The sequence below is a fragment of the Nerophis lumbriciformis genome, linkage group LG18 (genome assembly GCF_033978685.3).
Source record: "Nerophis lumbriciformis linkage group LG18, RoL_Nlum_v2.1, whole genome shotgun sequence".
Lineage (NCBI taxonomy): Eukaryota > Metazoa > Chordata > Actinopteri > Syngnathiformes > Syngnathidae > Nerophis > Nerophis lumbriciformis.
Window position 1 is genome coordinate 39,905,409 of NC_084565.2, and position 17,092 is coordinate 39,922,500.

At 33.1% G+C, this 17,092-nt stretch overlaps 1 protein-coding gene across 2 annotated transcripts in view; it reads left to right on the forward strand.

Moving 5' to 3' along the window:
- lpp (LIM domain containing preferred translocation partner in lipoma) overlaps positions 1–17,092 on the forward strand; it is a 571,221-nt gene that overhangs the window by 146,711 nt on the left and 407,418 nt on the right. Inside the window, exon 1 of one of the 2 annotated variants that reach the window (XM_061978394.2) lies at positions 14,551–14,663. The exons of the other annotated variant lie outside the window; for it this stretch is intronic. Coding sequence (XP_061834378.2) covers positions 14,552–14,663 — 112 coding nt within the window. The 5' untranslated portion in view covers position 14,551. Of the gene's footprint in view, positions 1–14,550; positions 14,664–17,092 lie in introns of those variants that run through there. 2 annotated transcript variants of the gene reach the window in all.

A 17,092-nucleotide genomic window follows, 5' to 3' on the forward strand; every position in this document is an offset into this window, starting at 1 on the left:
GCCATTTAGCCATTTAGCAGTCTTATAATGTGTTACTTTATACTTGCCAACCTTGAGACCTCCGATTTCGGGAGGTGGGGGTGGGGGAGCAGGGCGGGGGGGCGTGGTTGGGGGCGTGGGTTAAGAGGGGAGGAGTATATTTACAGCTAGAATTCACCAAGTCAAGTATTATTTATTTATATATATATATATATATATATATATATATATATATATATATATATATATATATATATATATATATATATATATATATATATATATATATATATATATATATATATATATATATATGAAATACTTGACTTTCAGTGAATTCTAGCTATAAATAAGTATTTATTTTATTATATATAAAAATAAGAGAAATACTTGAATTTCAGTGTTCATTTATTTACACATATACACACACATAACACTCATCTACTCATTGTTGAGTTAAGGGTTAAATTGTGCATCCTTGTTCTATTCTCTGTCACTATTTTTCGAACCATGCTGAACACCCTCTCTGATGATGCATTGCTGTGTGACACGCACAAAAGTGCCTTCATTAAATGCACTAGATGGCAGTATTATCCTGTTTAAGAGTGTCACAACATTGCTGTTTACGGCAGACGAACTGCTTTACCGTAGAGGAAAACACGTCACTCAGGTCCGCATGGAGCTGGAGGGGGCGTGGCCTCCAGCTCCGCCTGAATTTCGGGAGATTTTCGGGAGAAAATTTTGTCCCGGGAGGTTTTCGGGAGAGGCGCTGAATTTCGGGAGTCTCCCGGAAAACCCGGGAGGGTTGGCAAGTATGTGTTACTTTAATTTGTTTTCAAGTAAAATACCCCTATTTGTAAGGGCGTGGAGGCTTTTATTTTGCCGTGGTCAATTACATGTAGGAGAAAAAATGCCCTGTAAAATCCCTGTAAATTTTATGGTAACATTCTGGCAGTTTTTGACCGTAAAATATACAGATGTTGTTGTTTTTTTACAGTGTAGTTAATATCAGAAGAAATGGGAGTGTAACGGTACATAGTCATTGTAGGATTTTTCAGTACGGAACCTTCGTTTCAGTACCAATTTCCCACACGGTACCCAAAAAAAAGTGAGGGACGGCAAATGTAGATTCATGGACTGTCTGCCGTTTGTTTTTGAACAATTATGTAAACAAAGTGAAACCAAAGCTGGTTTATATTTACTTGCTGTTCTCCAAACTGTTCCCAAATTGAACGGAAGCGTGACTTGAAAGCCCAGTTACGTATCAAAAAAAGGTGTTCATGCTACAAGAGAAAGCAAATACCTTTCTTTTTTTTTTATTAGCGTTACTGTGAAAGTTCCACAAAGTTATTTCTAGTCTCTTTGAACTCATTAAACCCTCGCTTGTTGTTTTTTTTCCAACTGGCATGGTCGCTTCCAAAGCTGCTTTGGTTTTCAGACGCACTGAAGACAGTTTTACGGTTTGATTGATAGCAACCCACCGCACGCTTAAGAAATGTTGGCGCGGCCCCGTCAGAAACAAACAGTCAGTGTTGTGTTGCAACACACTCATGCACATGAAATTAGTTTTCTCCAAACGTGTTCAAAAGCAGCCGGGAGTCAAGCAGCAGAAAGAAATTATGAAGTGATATTGCGAGTACTTTGCTCAGGTGGAAGTCTCTTCACGACAATTACAAGGGCTAAGTCGTAACGTTGCACTCCAGTCCTCTTGGTGGCGCCACATTGCAGCCAACTGTGATATCGATATATCTATACCACGTCGGGATGTAACGATAAATTACATCGATAACCGCAGTAAAACTTTTTCAATACATTTTCGCTGATTTGAAGATTTTCTGTTTGGATTTTTGTTTTAGGCTTCTTGTAAACCTTCCAGTTGTCTCTTTTTCGCATTCTTTCTGATGTTCTTTCTTCCTTGTGTTGAATGTCCTCCCTGTTTCTCCCATGTAGGATTTTTCGAATGATTTACACGGGACTTCGTAGATGACGTTGCATTTCTTGTCTTGTTCTATTTTGTCTTTTGGATGTACAAGTAACTGTCTTGTTTTTGTGTGAGGTTTAACTGTTTATTTTGGGTTTTTTCATGACCCGCCGTATTGGTTCAGTTACTCCCCTAATGTACGGTAAGGTTATGACCTCTTCGTTCTTTATTTCAGGTTTTTCTTTGTTCTTTTCCTAGTTAGGGACCGCAATGTCCCTTTGGGACAGAGGACCCTATTGTAATTGTAAGGTTTTATTAGGGCCCGCATGGCCCATTGCAAAAGGACTCCCGAAGGGAGTCCTTATGCAATAGGACATAAGGACCTATTGTTTTTCTAAGGTTTTATTAGGGCCCGCATGGCCCATTGCATAAGGACTCCCACAGGGAGTCCTTATGCAATGGGACATAAGGACCTATTGAATTTGTAAGGTTTTTATTATTATTGTTCTTCCGCCGCCTCTTTGAGCACTAATTTGACCCACTTAACATGCTTCAAAACTCACCATATTTGACCCACCCATCAGGACCTGCGAAAATTGTCTTTTAATAAAAAAACCGAACCCCAAAACTCAAAATTGCGCTCTAGCGCCCCCTAGGAAAAAAAAAACTAGACTGCCTATATCTCCCACTAGGAAGGTCGGAGAGACATGAAACAAAAACTTCTATGTAGGTCTGACTTATACCTAGTTTTCATAATTGTATATCCTCGGGCAAAAATCAACAGGAAGTTGGCAATTCCCCCTTCAAGACAAAAAAGTACTAAAAACAGTCACTTTTGCCTCTTTGAGCTCTAATTTTACCCCCTTAACATGCTTCAAAACTCACCAAACTGAAAACACACATCAGGACTGGCTAAAATTGCGATCTAATGAAAAAACCTAACCCCAAATCTAAAAATTGTGCTCTACCGCAATTTTTTTATAAAACGCAGAAAAAACTGCTCCTCGGAAGAAGAAAATGACAAAACTGCCTGTAACTCCCACTGGAAAAGTCGGAGAGACATGAAACAAAAACCTCTATGTAGGTCTCACTTAGACCTACATTTCAGAGATTGACAACCCTCAGCAAAAATCAACAGGAAGTTTGCAATTTCCCCTTCAAAACAACATTTTTTTATAAACCGGTCACTTCTCTTCAAACATTATCTCCTCTGAGCGCGTTTGTCGTTTCAGCTTCAAACTAACACCGGAGAGAGATTGAACCCTTCCAAATAAAAGTTATCGAAATAATTTTTCTAACTGCTCCGGTTTTGATTTTATGAGCCTTCAAAGAACCGCTGCGCTGATGCTGCTGCGCTGATGCTGCTGCGCTGCTGTTTTCTCAAGATGACTGCTTAAAAGCAGGAAGCACCAGCGTGCCCACACAATGCAGACAAGGTAGGTACACTAGACAAAAGTATTGGGACACTTCGGACTAAAAGTAGACAAAAGTATTGGGACACTTATGACTACCACTTTACAAAAGTATTGGGCAACTGGACAGAAGTATTGGGACACTTACACTGGACAAAAGTATTGGGACACTTGGGACTAAAACTTGACAAAAGTATTGGGACACTTAGGACTACCACTGGACAAAAGTATTGGGACACTTACTTATGACTACCACTGGACAAAAGTATTCGGACACTAAGGACTACCACTGAACAAAAGTATTGGGACACTTACACTGGACAAAAGTTTTGGGACACTTCTCAAACTTGACAAACGTATTGGGACACTTAGGATTAGCACCTGCCAAATACGCGGGCTCGACCAATGCTGCTTGCAGCTTTAATTATTATTATTCCGCCGCCACTTTGAGCTGTAATTTGACCCCCTTAACATGCTTCAAAACTCACCAAATTTGACACCCGCATCAGGACTGCCGAAAATTGCCATCTATTTAAAAAAAAAAAAAGAAGTTTAAACTCAAAATTGCGCTCTAGCGCCCCCTAGGAAAAAAACACAGACAAAACTGCCTGTAACTTCCAGTACGAATGTCGTAGAGACATGAAACAAAAACCTCTATGTAGGTCTCACTTAGACCTAGATTTAATACATCAACTTTCTTCAGCAAAAATCAACAGGAAGTTTGCAAATCCCCCTTCAAAACAAAAGTTTTGTAAAAACAGTCACCTTTGCCTCTTTGAGCTGGAATTGGAGCCCCTTAACATGCTTCAAAACTCACCAAATTGGACACACACATCAGGAATGGCGAAAATTGCCATCTAATAAAAAAAACAAAAAACCCAAAACTCAAAATTGCGCTCTAGCGCCCCCTAGGAAAAAACACAGACAAAACTGCCTATAACTTCCAGTAGAAATGTCGTAGAGACATGAAACAAAAATCTCTATGTAGGTCTCACTTAGACACACACATCAGGACTGGCAAAAATTGCGATCTAATAAAAAAAGCAAACCCCAAAACTCAAAATTGTACTCTAGCACCCCCTAGGAATAAAACACAGACAAAACTGCTCCTAGGAAGAAAACACAGACAAAACTGCCTGTAACTTCCAGTAGGAATGTCGTAGAGACATGAAACAAAAACCTCTATGTAGGTCTCACTTAGACCTACATTTCCTAAATTGACAACCCCCAGCAAAAATCAACAGGAAGCTTGCAATTCCCCCTTCAAAACAAAAGTTTTGTAAAAACCGGTCACCTTTTTTCAAACATGATCTCCTCTGAGCGCATTTGTCGTGTCGGCTTCAAACTAGCACAGGAGAGAGATTGAACCCTTCTGATTAAAAGTTGACGAAAGAGTTTTAATTACTGCTCCGGTTGGGATTTTATGTGCCGTCAAAGTCGGTCCCGTCCATTGCTGCTTGCAGCTTTAATTTTTTACTTGTTGTTCCCCTTTTTTGATGGCCCAGGTGGGATATTAGCAGTTTTTGAGTGCATTTTGGATGTGTTTTCTATCTTGTTCTTCCAACCAGGTAGACTTGACAAGTCTGCCTGGTTGGCCAAGCCTATAAGAACAGCTGAAAGGCAACAGGTCACAGTGGTCAGGTGACCCTTCTAAAGAAGACTGCAGATGACAGTCGAAACATGTCATGTAAAGATTCCATCTAATATACTGAAAATATAGTCTGAGTACAAGAACATTTGAAAGAGTATATGAATAAGAAGACATAATGAACCGTTTTGAGCAAAATATTATTAATATAGACTACATTTATTTATGATTATGTGCTGTCATCCCGTATTTATGTCTCTTTAACTAAACAGAACATGCTGTCAGGACCGATGACTGTCCATTTAATGTCAGCTGGAGAAGTCTGCGTCCACTCGTTAGCACATAGTTAGGTTGTGGGGCGAGAATTCCAGTAATGTGATATTGGTGAGCTTTCCCCCAGTTAATGACATGTTTGGTCTTGTTCAACATGCATGCTCGTACAGTAGTACTTTGGAGATACTTGTACAGAGTAGTGATCTCATGGACCTCCGCTAGCTTGCTGGTTACCTAACCTTCCAACCTGTACCTCTTTGCCGTAAGTTACAATAGTTTTTCCCTGCATCTACAAAGGTCTACATGATGATCTTGGTATCAACGCAAAGAAGAGACTTTGATGCATTTTCGAGAGTCGTGTTTAAATATTTTGACAAATTTGACAATTTTTTGTAAAAAAAAAAAATACATATATATATTTTTTTTACAAAAAATTGTAAAAAAAATAAAAATAAAATATATATATATATTTTTTTAATACAAATTTTTTTTTAAATAAAAAAATACACACATATATATATATATATATATATATATATATATATTTACAATTTTTTGTAAAAAAACCATTATTTTCTTATAAATTGTAAAAAAACTATTATTTTTTTATAAATATATATATATATATATATATATATATATATATATATATATATATATATATATATATATATATAAATAGTTTTTTTTTACAATTTATAAGAAAATAATAGTTTATATAAACTATGTCTTAATAAGGTTATCCTTAAAAAATAGTGCTCGATACCGTAGTAGAGCGCAATATATGTATGTGTGGGAAAAAAAATCACAAGACTACTTCATCTCTACAGGCCTGTTTCATGAGGGGTTCCCTCAATCATCAGGAGATTTTTCTCCTGATGATTTTATTTCATGAGGGGTTCCCTCAATCATCAGGAGATTTTTCTCCTGATGATTGAGGGAACCCCTCATGAAACAGGCCTGTAGAGATGAAGTAGTCTTGTGATTTTTTTTCCCACACATACATATATATATATATATATATATATATATATATATATATATATATATATATTTTTTTAATATATATGTTTTTGTTTTTTTTAATTTAAAAAAAAATTAAATAATTGTATATATTTTTTAAAAATAAAAAACAAAAACATTTATATATATATATATATATATATATATATATATAATTTTTTTTAAATTATTTTTCTTTTAATTACAAAAAAAGTACATACACATATATATATATGTGTATGTACTTTTTTTGTAATTAAAAGAAAAATAATTAAAAAAAAAAAAAAAAAATATATATATATATATATATATAAATGTTTTTGTTTTTTATTTCAAAAAAATATATACAATTTAATTTTTTTTAATTAAAAAAAACAAAAACATATTTAAAAAAAAAATAAAAAAAAAAAAAATATATATATATATATATATATATCTATATGTATAATTTTTTTTTTTTTTTACCTATAACTGGTAAAATTCTAGAGACTGAGCTGGCAGTTTTTTTTGCAGTAAATCGGAAGATTATTTTGAACAATGTATGTAAAAAAAAAAAGATTCTAAAAAAATCAAATGCATAGGCAATTAATGTATTGTACATGTATACATTTATATTGATATACTATTCACTGTTAGAAGGGGCCCTCTGAGAGCAACCATAACTGCAGTGTGGCCCTCTATGAAAACAAGTTTGACATGCCTGATGTATTATTCTGACTGATCTTTTTTCTAACACGGTTATTGAATGAAGTGCACTTTTGGAGTTATTTAACTCAGATACGCTAACACTAGCGAGCAGTTAATTAATGGGTGATTAGTTGCAGCCGTAGTTTGGTCCCAAATAATCAGTGTTTTGTCACATGATTTTCAAACTAGATGTGGAAGTGTCACAGGGATATGCTTTTTGTTTCTTCAGTACATGTATCAGGTGTATATATTCTCCCAAAGCTGTTAATATCACTGCTGACCCTCCTGGGGAGTAATCAGACTGTAATTATACCTTTTTAATCACAGGAACATAATCTGTGTGTGCGTGTGTGTGTGTGTGTGTGTTCCTGTATTTCTACCCTTATTGAGACATGAAGAAGGAAAAGTATCTTCCATATGAGGAGGTGTGAACAAGTGATGACATAAATCAATAGCATTGCATCTAATAGACAATGTCTCATTTGTGGTGACATCTATCAAAATGAGGGTGGTCCCAAAAAGGAGGGATTTTTTTTAAATTGACTGTGTGTCGCTTTTAAAAGTGCTCCCCCTCTGGTCAACATATGAAGTAACAACTGTGTGTAAGAAATTGAAATGCACCCCCCTTGGCCAAAATTAATAATAAAATAAATAAATAAATAAATATGTATATAGAGAGACATACTGTAATAACTTGGAGTAAATAATGAAGATTAAAAACCAATTACAAACAAAAAATAAAAATAACTAAAAGCAATCTTTTTCTCACAATGTGTCGACTTTTTTTCTTATAAAATTGAACAATTTCTTATTCTTTCTGTTTCTGTAATATTGGAATATTTTCTCGTAAAATTATAACTTTTTACTGCAAAATGGTGACATTTGTCATATAAAATTGTGACTTATCACAATATTGCCAATTTGTTTGTTGATCTTGTAAAATAGTGACATTTTTTTAGTAAAATTATGACTTTTGTCATAATTTTAGGTAAATTCCAATTATTATAATGCCAAAATTTAAGTTTTCTCATAAAATTGTGACTTTTGTCGAGTAAAATGACGAATCTTTTCATAAAATTGCCAACATTTTAGGCTTTTCTTGTAAAATTGCGACTGTTATTGAGTAAAATTCCAACTTTTATCATAATATTGTACAAATTTTCAGTTTCTCTTGTAACATTTTGACTTGCGTTGAGTAAAATTACATCTTTTATTATAATACTGCCAAAATTCTAAGTTTTTCCCGTGAAATTCCAACTCATTTTTCACAACAAGTTTTTTATATTTACATAGTATGTATATATTATTAATGTTGTAAATACACATCTTTATATATCTAGAAAGGGTGGTCCTAAAGAGGGAGGCATTTTTTGAGTAAAATTATGACTTGTCATAATTTTGCCAAGTAAAATTCAGATTAATATTATAATATTGCCCAAATTTTAAAGTTTTCTTTTAAAACGGACTTTTGTCAAGTAAAATTACAACTCATTTCATAGAATTGCCAACATTTTAAGATTTCTTGTAAAATTGCGACTGTCATTGAGTAAAATTCCAACTTTTATCATAATATTGCACACATGTTCCGTTTTCCTTGTAAAAATTTTGACTTGCGTTGAGTAAAATGACGACTTTTATTATAACACTGCCACAATTCTAAGTTTTTCTTGTGAAATCCTAACTCATTTGTCACAACAAGCTTTTTTATATATATTTGCATAGTATGTATATATTATTAATGTTGTAAATACACTTCTTTATATATCTAGAAAGGCTGGTCCTAAAGAGGGAGGCATTTTTTGAGTAAAATAATGACTTGTCATAATTTTGCCAAGTAAAATTCAGATTAATATTATAATATTGCCCAAATTTTAAAGTTTTCTTTTAAAACGGACTTTTGTCAAGTAAAATTACAACTCATTTCATAAAATTGCCAACATTTTAAGATTTCTTGTAAAATTGCGACTTTTTGAGTAAAATTCCAGCTTTTATCATAATATTGGACAAATGTTCAGTTTTTCTTGTAAAATTTTGACTTGCGTTGAGTAAAATGACGACTTTTATTATAGCACTGCCACAATTCTAAGTTTTTCTTGTGAAATTGTGACCTTTTTATTGTGAAATTCCAACTCATTTTTCACAACAAGCTTTTTTATATTTGCATAGTATGTATATATTATTAATGTAAATACACATCTTTATATATCTAGAAAGGGTGGTCCTAAAGAGGGAGGCATTTTTTGAGTAAAATGATGACTTGTCATAATTTTGCCAAGTAAAATTCTGATTAATAATATAATATTGCCCAAATGTTAAAGTTTAATAAGTTTAGTTTCGAGTAAAATCAGGACTCTTTTCATAAAATTGCCAACATTTTAAGATTTCTTGTAAAATTGCGACTGTTTTTGAGTAAAATTCCAGCCTTTATCATAATATTGCACACATGTTCAGTTTTCCTTGTAAAAATTTTGACTTGCGTTGAGTAAAATAACGACTTTTATTATAATACTGCCACAATTCTAAGTTTTTCTTGTGAAATTCCAACTCATTTTTCACAACAAGCTTATTTTATATATTAATAGTATGTATATATTATTAATGTTGTAAATACACTTATTTATATATCTAGAAAGGGTGGTCCTAAAGAGGGAGGCATTTTTTGAGTAAAATAATTACTTGTCAAAATTTTGCCAAGTAAAATTCAGATTAATCTTATAATATTGCCCAAATTTTAAAGTTTTCTTTTAAAACGGACTTTTGTCAAGTAAATTTACAACTCATTTCATAAAATTGCCAACATTTTAAGATTTCTTGTAAAATTGCGACTGTTTTTGAGTACAATTCCAGCTTTTATCATAATATTGCACAAATGTTCAGTTTTTCTTGTAAAATTTTGACTTGCGTTGAGTAAAATAACGACTTTTATTATAATACTGCCACAATTCTAAGTTTTTCTTGTGAAATTCCAACTCATTTTTCACAAGCTTTTTTTTAATTTGCATAGTATGTATATATTATTAATGTTGTAAATACACATCTTTATATATCTAGAAAGGCTGGTCCTAAAGAGGGAGGCAATTTTTGAGTAAAATAATGACTTGTCATAATTTTGCCAGGTAAAATCCCGATTAATATTATAATATTGCCAAAATGTTAAAGTTTAATAAGTTTAGTTTCGAGTAAACTCAGGACTCTTTTCATAAAATTGCCAACATTTTAAGCTTTTCTTGTAAAATTGCGACTGTTTTTGAGTAAAATTCCAGCTTTTATCAGAATATTGCACAAATGTTCAGTTTTTCTTGTAAAATTTTGACTTGCGTTGAGTAAAATGACGACTTTTATTATAACACTGCCACAATTCTAAGTTTTTCTTGTGAAATTGTGACCTTTTTCTTGTGAAATTCCAACTCATTTTTCACAACAAGTTTTTTATATTTACATAGTATGTATATATTATTAATGTTGTAAATACACATCTTTATATATCTAGAAAGGCTGGTCCTAAAGAGGGAGGCATTTTTTGAGTAAAAATAATGACTTGTCATAATTTTGCCAAGTATAATCCCAATTAATATTATAATATTGCCCAAATTTTAAAGTTTAATAAGTTTAGTTTCGAGTAAAATCAGGACTCTTTTCATAAAATTGCCAACATTTTAAGATTTCTTGTAAAATTGCGACTGTCATTGAGTAAAATTCCAGCTTTTATCATAATATTGCACACATGTTCAGTTTTTCTTGTAAAATTTTGTCTTGCGTTGAGTAAAATAACGACTTTTATTATAATACTGCCACAATTCTAAGTTTTTCTTGTGAAATTCTAACTCATTTTTCACAACAAGCTTTTTTTATATTTACATAGTATGTATATATTATTAATGTTGTAAATACACATCTTTATATATCTAGAAAGGATGGTCCTAAAGAGGGAGGCATTTTTTGAGTAAAATAATGACTTGTCATAATTTTGCCAAGTAAAATTCCGATTAAAGTTATAATATTGCCCAAATGCTAAAGTTTTCTTATAAAATTGTGACTTTTGTCGAGTAAAATGACTACTCTATTCATAAAATTGCCAACATTTTAAGCTTTTCTTGTAAAATTGCAACTGTTATTGAGTAAAATTCCAGCTTTTATAATAATATTACACACATGTTCAATTTTCCTTGTTAAAATTTTGACTTGCATTGAGTAAAATAACGACTTTTATTATAATACTGCCACAATTCTATGTTTTTCTTGTGAAATTGTGACCTTTTCCTTGTGAAATTCCAACTCATTTTTCACAACAAGCTTTTTTGTATTTACATAGTATGTATATATTATTAATGTTGTAAATACACATCTTTATATATCTAGAAAGGCTGGTCCTAAAGAGGGAGGCATTTTTTGAGTAAAATGATGACTTGTCATAATTTTGCCAAGTAAAATTCAGATTAATATTATAATATTGCCCAAATGTTAAAGTTTAATAAGTTTAGTTTCGAGTAAAATCAGGACTCTTTTCATAAAATTGCCAACATTTTAAGATTTCTTGTAAAATTGCGACTGTCATTGAGTACAATTCCAGCTTTTATCATAATATTGCACAAATGTTCAGTTTTTCTTGTAAAATTTTGACTTGCGTTGAGTAAAATGACGACTTTTATTATAACACTGCCACAATTCTAAGTTTTTTCTTGTGAAATTCTAGCTAATTTTTCACAACAAGCTTTTTTTATATATTAATAGTATGTATATATTATTAATATAATGTAAATACACATCTTTATATATCTAGAAAGTGTGGTCCTAAAGAGGGAGGCATTTTTTGAGTAAAATAATGACGTGTCATAATTCTGCCAAGTAAAATTCAGATTAATATTATAATATTGCCCAAATTTTAAAGTTTTCTTTTAAAACGGACTTTTGTCAAGTAAATTTACAACTCATTTCATAAAATTGCCAACATTTTAAGATTTCTTGTAAAATTGCGACTGTTTTTGAGTAAAATTCCAGCTTTTATCATAATATTGCACAAATGTTCAGTTTTTCTTGTAAAATTTTGACTTGCGTTGAGTAAAATGACGACTTTTATTATAACACTGCCACAATTCTAAGTTTTTCTTGTGAAATTGTGACCTTTTTCTTGTGAAATTCCAACTCATTTTTCACAACAAGCTGTTTTATATTTGCATAGTATGTATATATTATTAATGTTGTAAATACACATCTTTATATATCTAGAAAGGCTGGTCCTAAAGAGGCAGGCATGTTTTGAGTAAAATGATGACTTGTCATAATTTTGCCAAGTAAAATTCCGATTAATAATATAATATTGCCCAAATGTTAAAGTTTAATAAGTTTAGTTTCGAGTAAAATCAGGACTCTTTTCATAATATTGCCAACATTTTAAGATTTCTTGTAAAATTGCGACTGTTTTTGAGTAAAATTCCAGCTTTTATCATAATATTGCACAAATGTTCAGTTTTTCTCGTAAAATAATGACTTGCGTTGAGTAAAATGACGACTTTTATTATAATACTGCCACAATTCTAAGTTTTTTCTTGTGAAATTCTAACTCATTTTTCACAACAAGTTTTTTTTTATATTTACATAGTATGTATATATTATTAATGTTGTAAATACACATCTTTATATATCTAGAAAGGCTGGTCCTAAAGAGGTAGGCATTTTTTGAGTAAAATAATGACTTGTCATAATTTTGCCAAGTAAAATTCAGATTAATATTATAATATTTCCCAAATTTTAAAGTTTTCTTTTAAAACAGACTTTTGTCAAGTAAATTTACAACTCATTTCATAAAATTGCCAACATTTTAAGATTTCTTGTAAAATTGCGACTTTTTGAGTAAAATTCCAGCTTTTATCATAATATTGCACAAATGTTCAGTTTTTCTTGTAAAATTTTGACTTTCGTTGAGTAAAATAACGACTTTTATTATAATACTGCCACAATTCTAAGTTTTTCTTGTGAAATTCCAACTCATTTTTCACAAGCTTTTTTCTAATTTGCATAGTATGTATATATTATTAATGTTGTAAATACACATCTTTATACATCTAGAAAGGCTGGTCCTAAAGAGGGAGGCATTTTTTGAGTAAAATAATGACTTGTCATAATTTTGCCAAGTAAAATCCCGATTAATATTATAATATTGCCCAAATGTTAAAGTTGAATAAGTTTAGTTTCGAATAAAATCAGGACTCTTTTCATAAAATTGCCAACATTTTAAGATTTCTTGTAAAATTGCGACTGTTTTATGAGTAAAATTCCAGCTTTTATCATAATATTGCACACATTTTTTTTCTTGTAAAAATGTTGACTTGCGTTGAGTAAAATAACGACTTTTATTATAATACTGCCACAATTCTAAGTTTTTCTTGTGAAATTGCGACCTTTTTCTTGTGAAATTCCAACAAGCTTTTTTATATTTGCATAGCATGTATATATTATTAATAATGTAAATACACATCTTTATACATCTAGAAAGGCTGGTCCTAAAGAGGGAGGCATTTTCTGAGTAAAATGATGATTCGTCATAATTTTGCCAAGTAAAATCCCGATTAATATTATAATATTGCCCAAATGTTAAAGTTTAATAAGTTTAGTTTCGAGTAAAATCAGGATTCTTTTCATAAAATTGGCAACATTTTAAGATTTCTTGTAAAATTGCGACTGTCATTGAGTAAAATTCCAGCTTTTATCATAATATTGCACAAATGTTCAGTTTTTCTTGTAAAAATGTTGACTTGCGTTGATTAAAATAATGACTTTTATTATAAAAGTTTTTCTTGTGAAATTCCAACTCATTTTTCACAACAAGCTTTTTTATATTTGCATAGTATGTATATATTATTAATGTTGTCAATACACATCTTTATATATCTAGAAAGGCTGGTCCTAAAGAGGGAGGCATTTTTTGAGTAAAATAATGACTTCTCATAATTTTGCCAAGTAAAATTCAGATTTATATTATAATATTGCCCAAATTTTAAAGTTTTCTTTTAAAACTGACTTTTGTCAAGTAAAATTACAACTAATTTCATAAAATTGCCAACATTTTAAGATTTCTTGTAAAATTGCGACTGTCATTGAGTAAAAGTCCAGCTTTTATCATAATATTGCACAAATGTTCAGTTTTTCTTGTGAAATTTTGACTTGCGTTGAGTAAAATGACGACTTTTATTATAGCACTGCCACAATTCTAAGTTTTTCTTGTGAAATTGTGACCTTTTTCTTGTGAAATTCCAACTCATTTTTCACAACAAGCTTTTTTTATATTTGCATAGTATGTATATATTATTAATGTTGTAAATACACATCTTTATATATCTAGAAAGGCTGGTCCTAAAGAGGTAGGCATTTTTCTCAGGTCTCAAGAAGGTAACAAATACAAGAATGTGTGTGTGTGAGAGAGAGAGACATGACAGCCGCTGCGAGTAAATGGACCATCATTTTCTATTTATGTGTTTCAACCTGGCCCCGCTAGTTTGATTCAACAAAAACCTTCCCAACGTGACACTTGGTCACTATTGTTGTGAGTATTGCCAGTTGAAAGTCGTGCAGCACAGAGCTGGCTGGGCCGAGTCACGCTGACGTTCCCAGCGAAAGGCAAGCCAGAGTGATGTTGCTCTCCAATGCTGACTTCATACTTTCTCCATATTTGGAAATGTTTACCTCCTCATGATGCTTGACAGTGGTTGGGAGAAGGGATGTGAGTCATTTCTCGCGGCGCAAAGATCTCAACTTGTCCTAGTGACTGCCATTAGCTTTCCTGCGCCTGGTCTCCAGAGGAACTGTGAGTATCCTTCTTAAGCTTCTACTCCTCACTTCTACCTCCATGGTGGGATCTGACTCTAGGGCACGTTGGTGGGAACATTTGCAATACAGTTGGTTCAAAAGTTGCCGTTCTTCCAGTCTGTTGTTAAGTTGAGGAATTGAGTTTGGCAGAGGCTCCGCGCTGAGGCATTCACATCCACTCCCACCCACGGTAGTTACTGTACCTTTAAGAGGTCTCCCTTTCATTCAACTTGAAATATTTTGGGGGGGGGGGAGTGCTTCAAGGGATTGACCTGATGCTGCTTACTGTATCTTCTTTGATTGATGCCAAGACGGAGTTATCTTCTACCTTTGAAGCCAGTCCCCTGGTGTCATATCAAGCAACCAATCAATGTTTACCATAGTGGATCTAACATAATAGTGTGAGAGTCCAGTCCATAGTGGATCTAACATAATAGTGTGAGAGTCCAGTCCATAGTGGATCTAACATAATATTGTGAGAGTCCAGTCCATAGTGGATCTAACATAATAGTGTGAGAGTCCAGTCCGTAGTAGATCTAACATAATAGTGTGAGAGTCCAGTCCATAGTGGATCTAACATAATAGTGTGAGAGTCCAGTCCATAGTGGAGCTAACATAATAGTGTGAGAGTCCAGTCCATAGTGGATCTAACATAATAGTGTGAGAGTACAGTCCATAGTTGATCTAACATAATAGTGAGAGAGTCCAGTCCATAGGGGATCTAACATAATAGTGTGAGAGTCCAGTCCATAGTGGATCTAACATAATAGTGTGAGAGTCCAGTCCATAGTGGATCTAACATAATAGTGTGAGAGTCCAGTCCATAGTGGATCTAACATAATAGTGTGAAAGTCCAGTCCATAGTGGATCTAACATAATAGTGTGAGAGTCCAGTCCATAGTGGATCTAACATAATAGTGTGAGAGTCCAGTCCGTAGTGGATCTAACATAATAGTGTGAGAGTCCAGTCCATAGTGGGTCTAACATAATAGTGTGAGAGTCCAGTCCATAGTGGATCTAACATAATATTGTGTATGTGTGTGTGTGTGTGTGTGTGTGTGTGTGTGTGTGTGTATATGTACTGTAGATCAGTGGTCCCCAACCACCAGGCCGCGGCCCGGTACCGGTCCGTGAATCGATTGGTACCGGGCCGCACAAGAAATTGGAAAAAAAATAAAATAAATAAAAATGTTTTTATTTTTATTTTTTTTAATTAAATCAACATAAAAAAACACAAGATACACTTACAATTAGTGCACCAACCCAAAAAAAACTCCCTCCCCCATTTACACTCATTCGCACAAAAGGGTTGTTTCTTTCTGTTATTAATATTTCTGGTTCCTACATTATATATAAATATATATCAATCAGGAAACAGAGTGGACCGACACCAGCAGATGACATGGCACCCCAAACCATCACCCAACCATGCAAATTTTGCATTTCCTTTGGAAATCGAGGTCCCAGAGTCTGGAGGAAGACAGGAGAGGCACAGGATCCACGTTGCCTGAAGTCTAGTGTAAAGTTTCCACCATCAGTGATGGTTTGGGGTGCCATGTCATCTGCTGGTGTCGGTCCACTCTGTTTCCTGAGATCCAGGGTCAACGCAGCCGTCTACCAGCAAGTTTTAGAGCACTTCATGCTTCCTGCTGCTGACCTGCTCTATGGAGATGGAGATTTCAAGTTCCAACAGGACTTGGCGCCTGCACACAGCGCAAAATCTACCCGTGCCTGGTTTACGGACCATGGTATTTCTGTTCTAAATTGGCCCGCCAACTCCCCTGACCTTAGCCCCATAGAAAATCTGTGGGGTATTGTGAAAAGGAAGATGCAGAATGCCAGACCCAAAAACGCAGAAGAGTTGAAGGCCACTATCAGAGCAACCTGGGCTCTCATAACACCTGAGCAGTGCCAGAAACTCATCGACTCCATGCCACGCCGCATTAACGCAGTAATTGAGGCAAAAGGAGCTCCAACCAAGTATTGAGTATTGTACATGCTCATATTTTTCATTTTCATACTTTTCAGTTGGCCAACATTTCTAAAAATCCCTTTTTTGTATTAGCCTTAAGTAATATTCTAATTTTGTGACACACGGAATTTTGGATTTTCATTTGTTGCCACTTCAAATCATCACAATTAAATGAAATAAACATTTGAATGCATCAGTCTGTGTGCAATGAATAAATATAATGTACAAGTTACACCTTTTGAATGCAATTACTGAAATAAATCAAGTTTTTCAAAATATTCTAATTTACTGGCTTTTACCTGTGTATATATATATATTTTTTATTTTTTATTTTTTATTTTTATTTTATTCTTTTTTATATGGGACAAATTTTCAAGCGTTGACCGGTCCACAGTTCCAAAAAGGTTGGGGCCCACTGCTGTAGATCACCTCCACTTGGTCAATTGAAAAGTTGC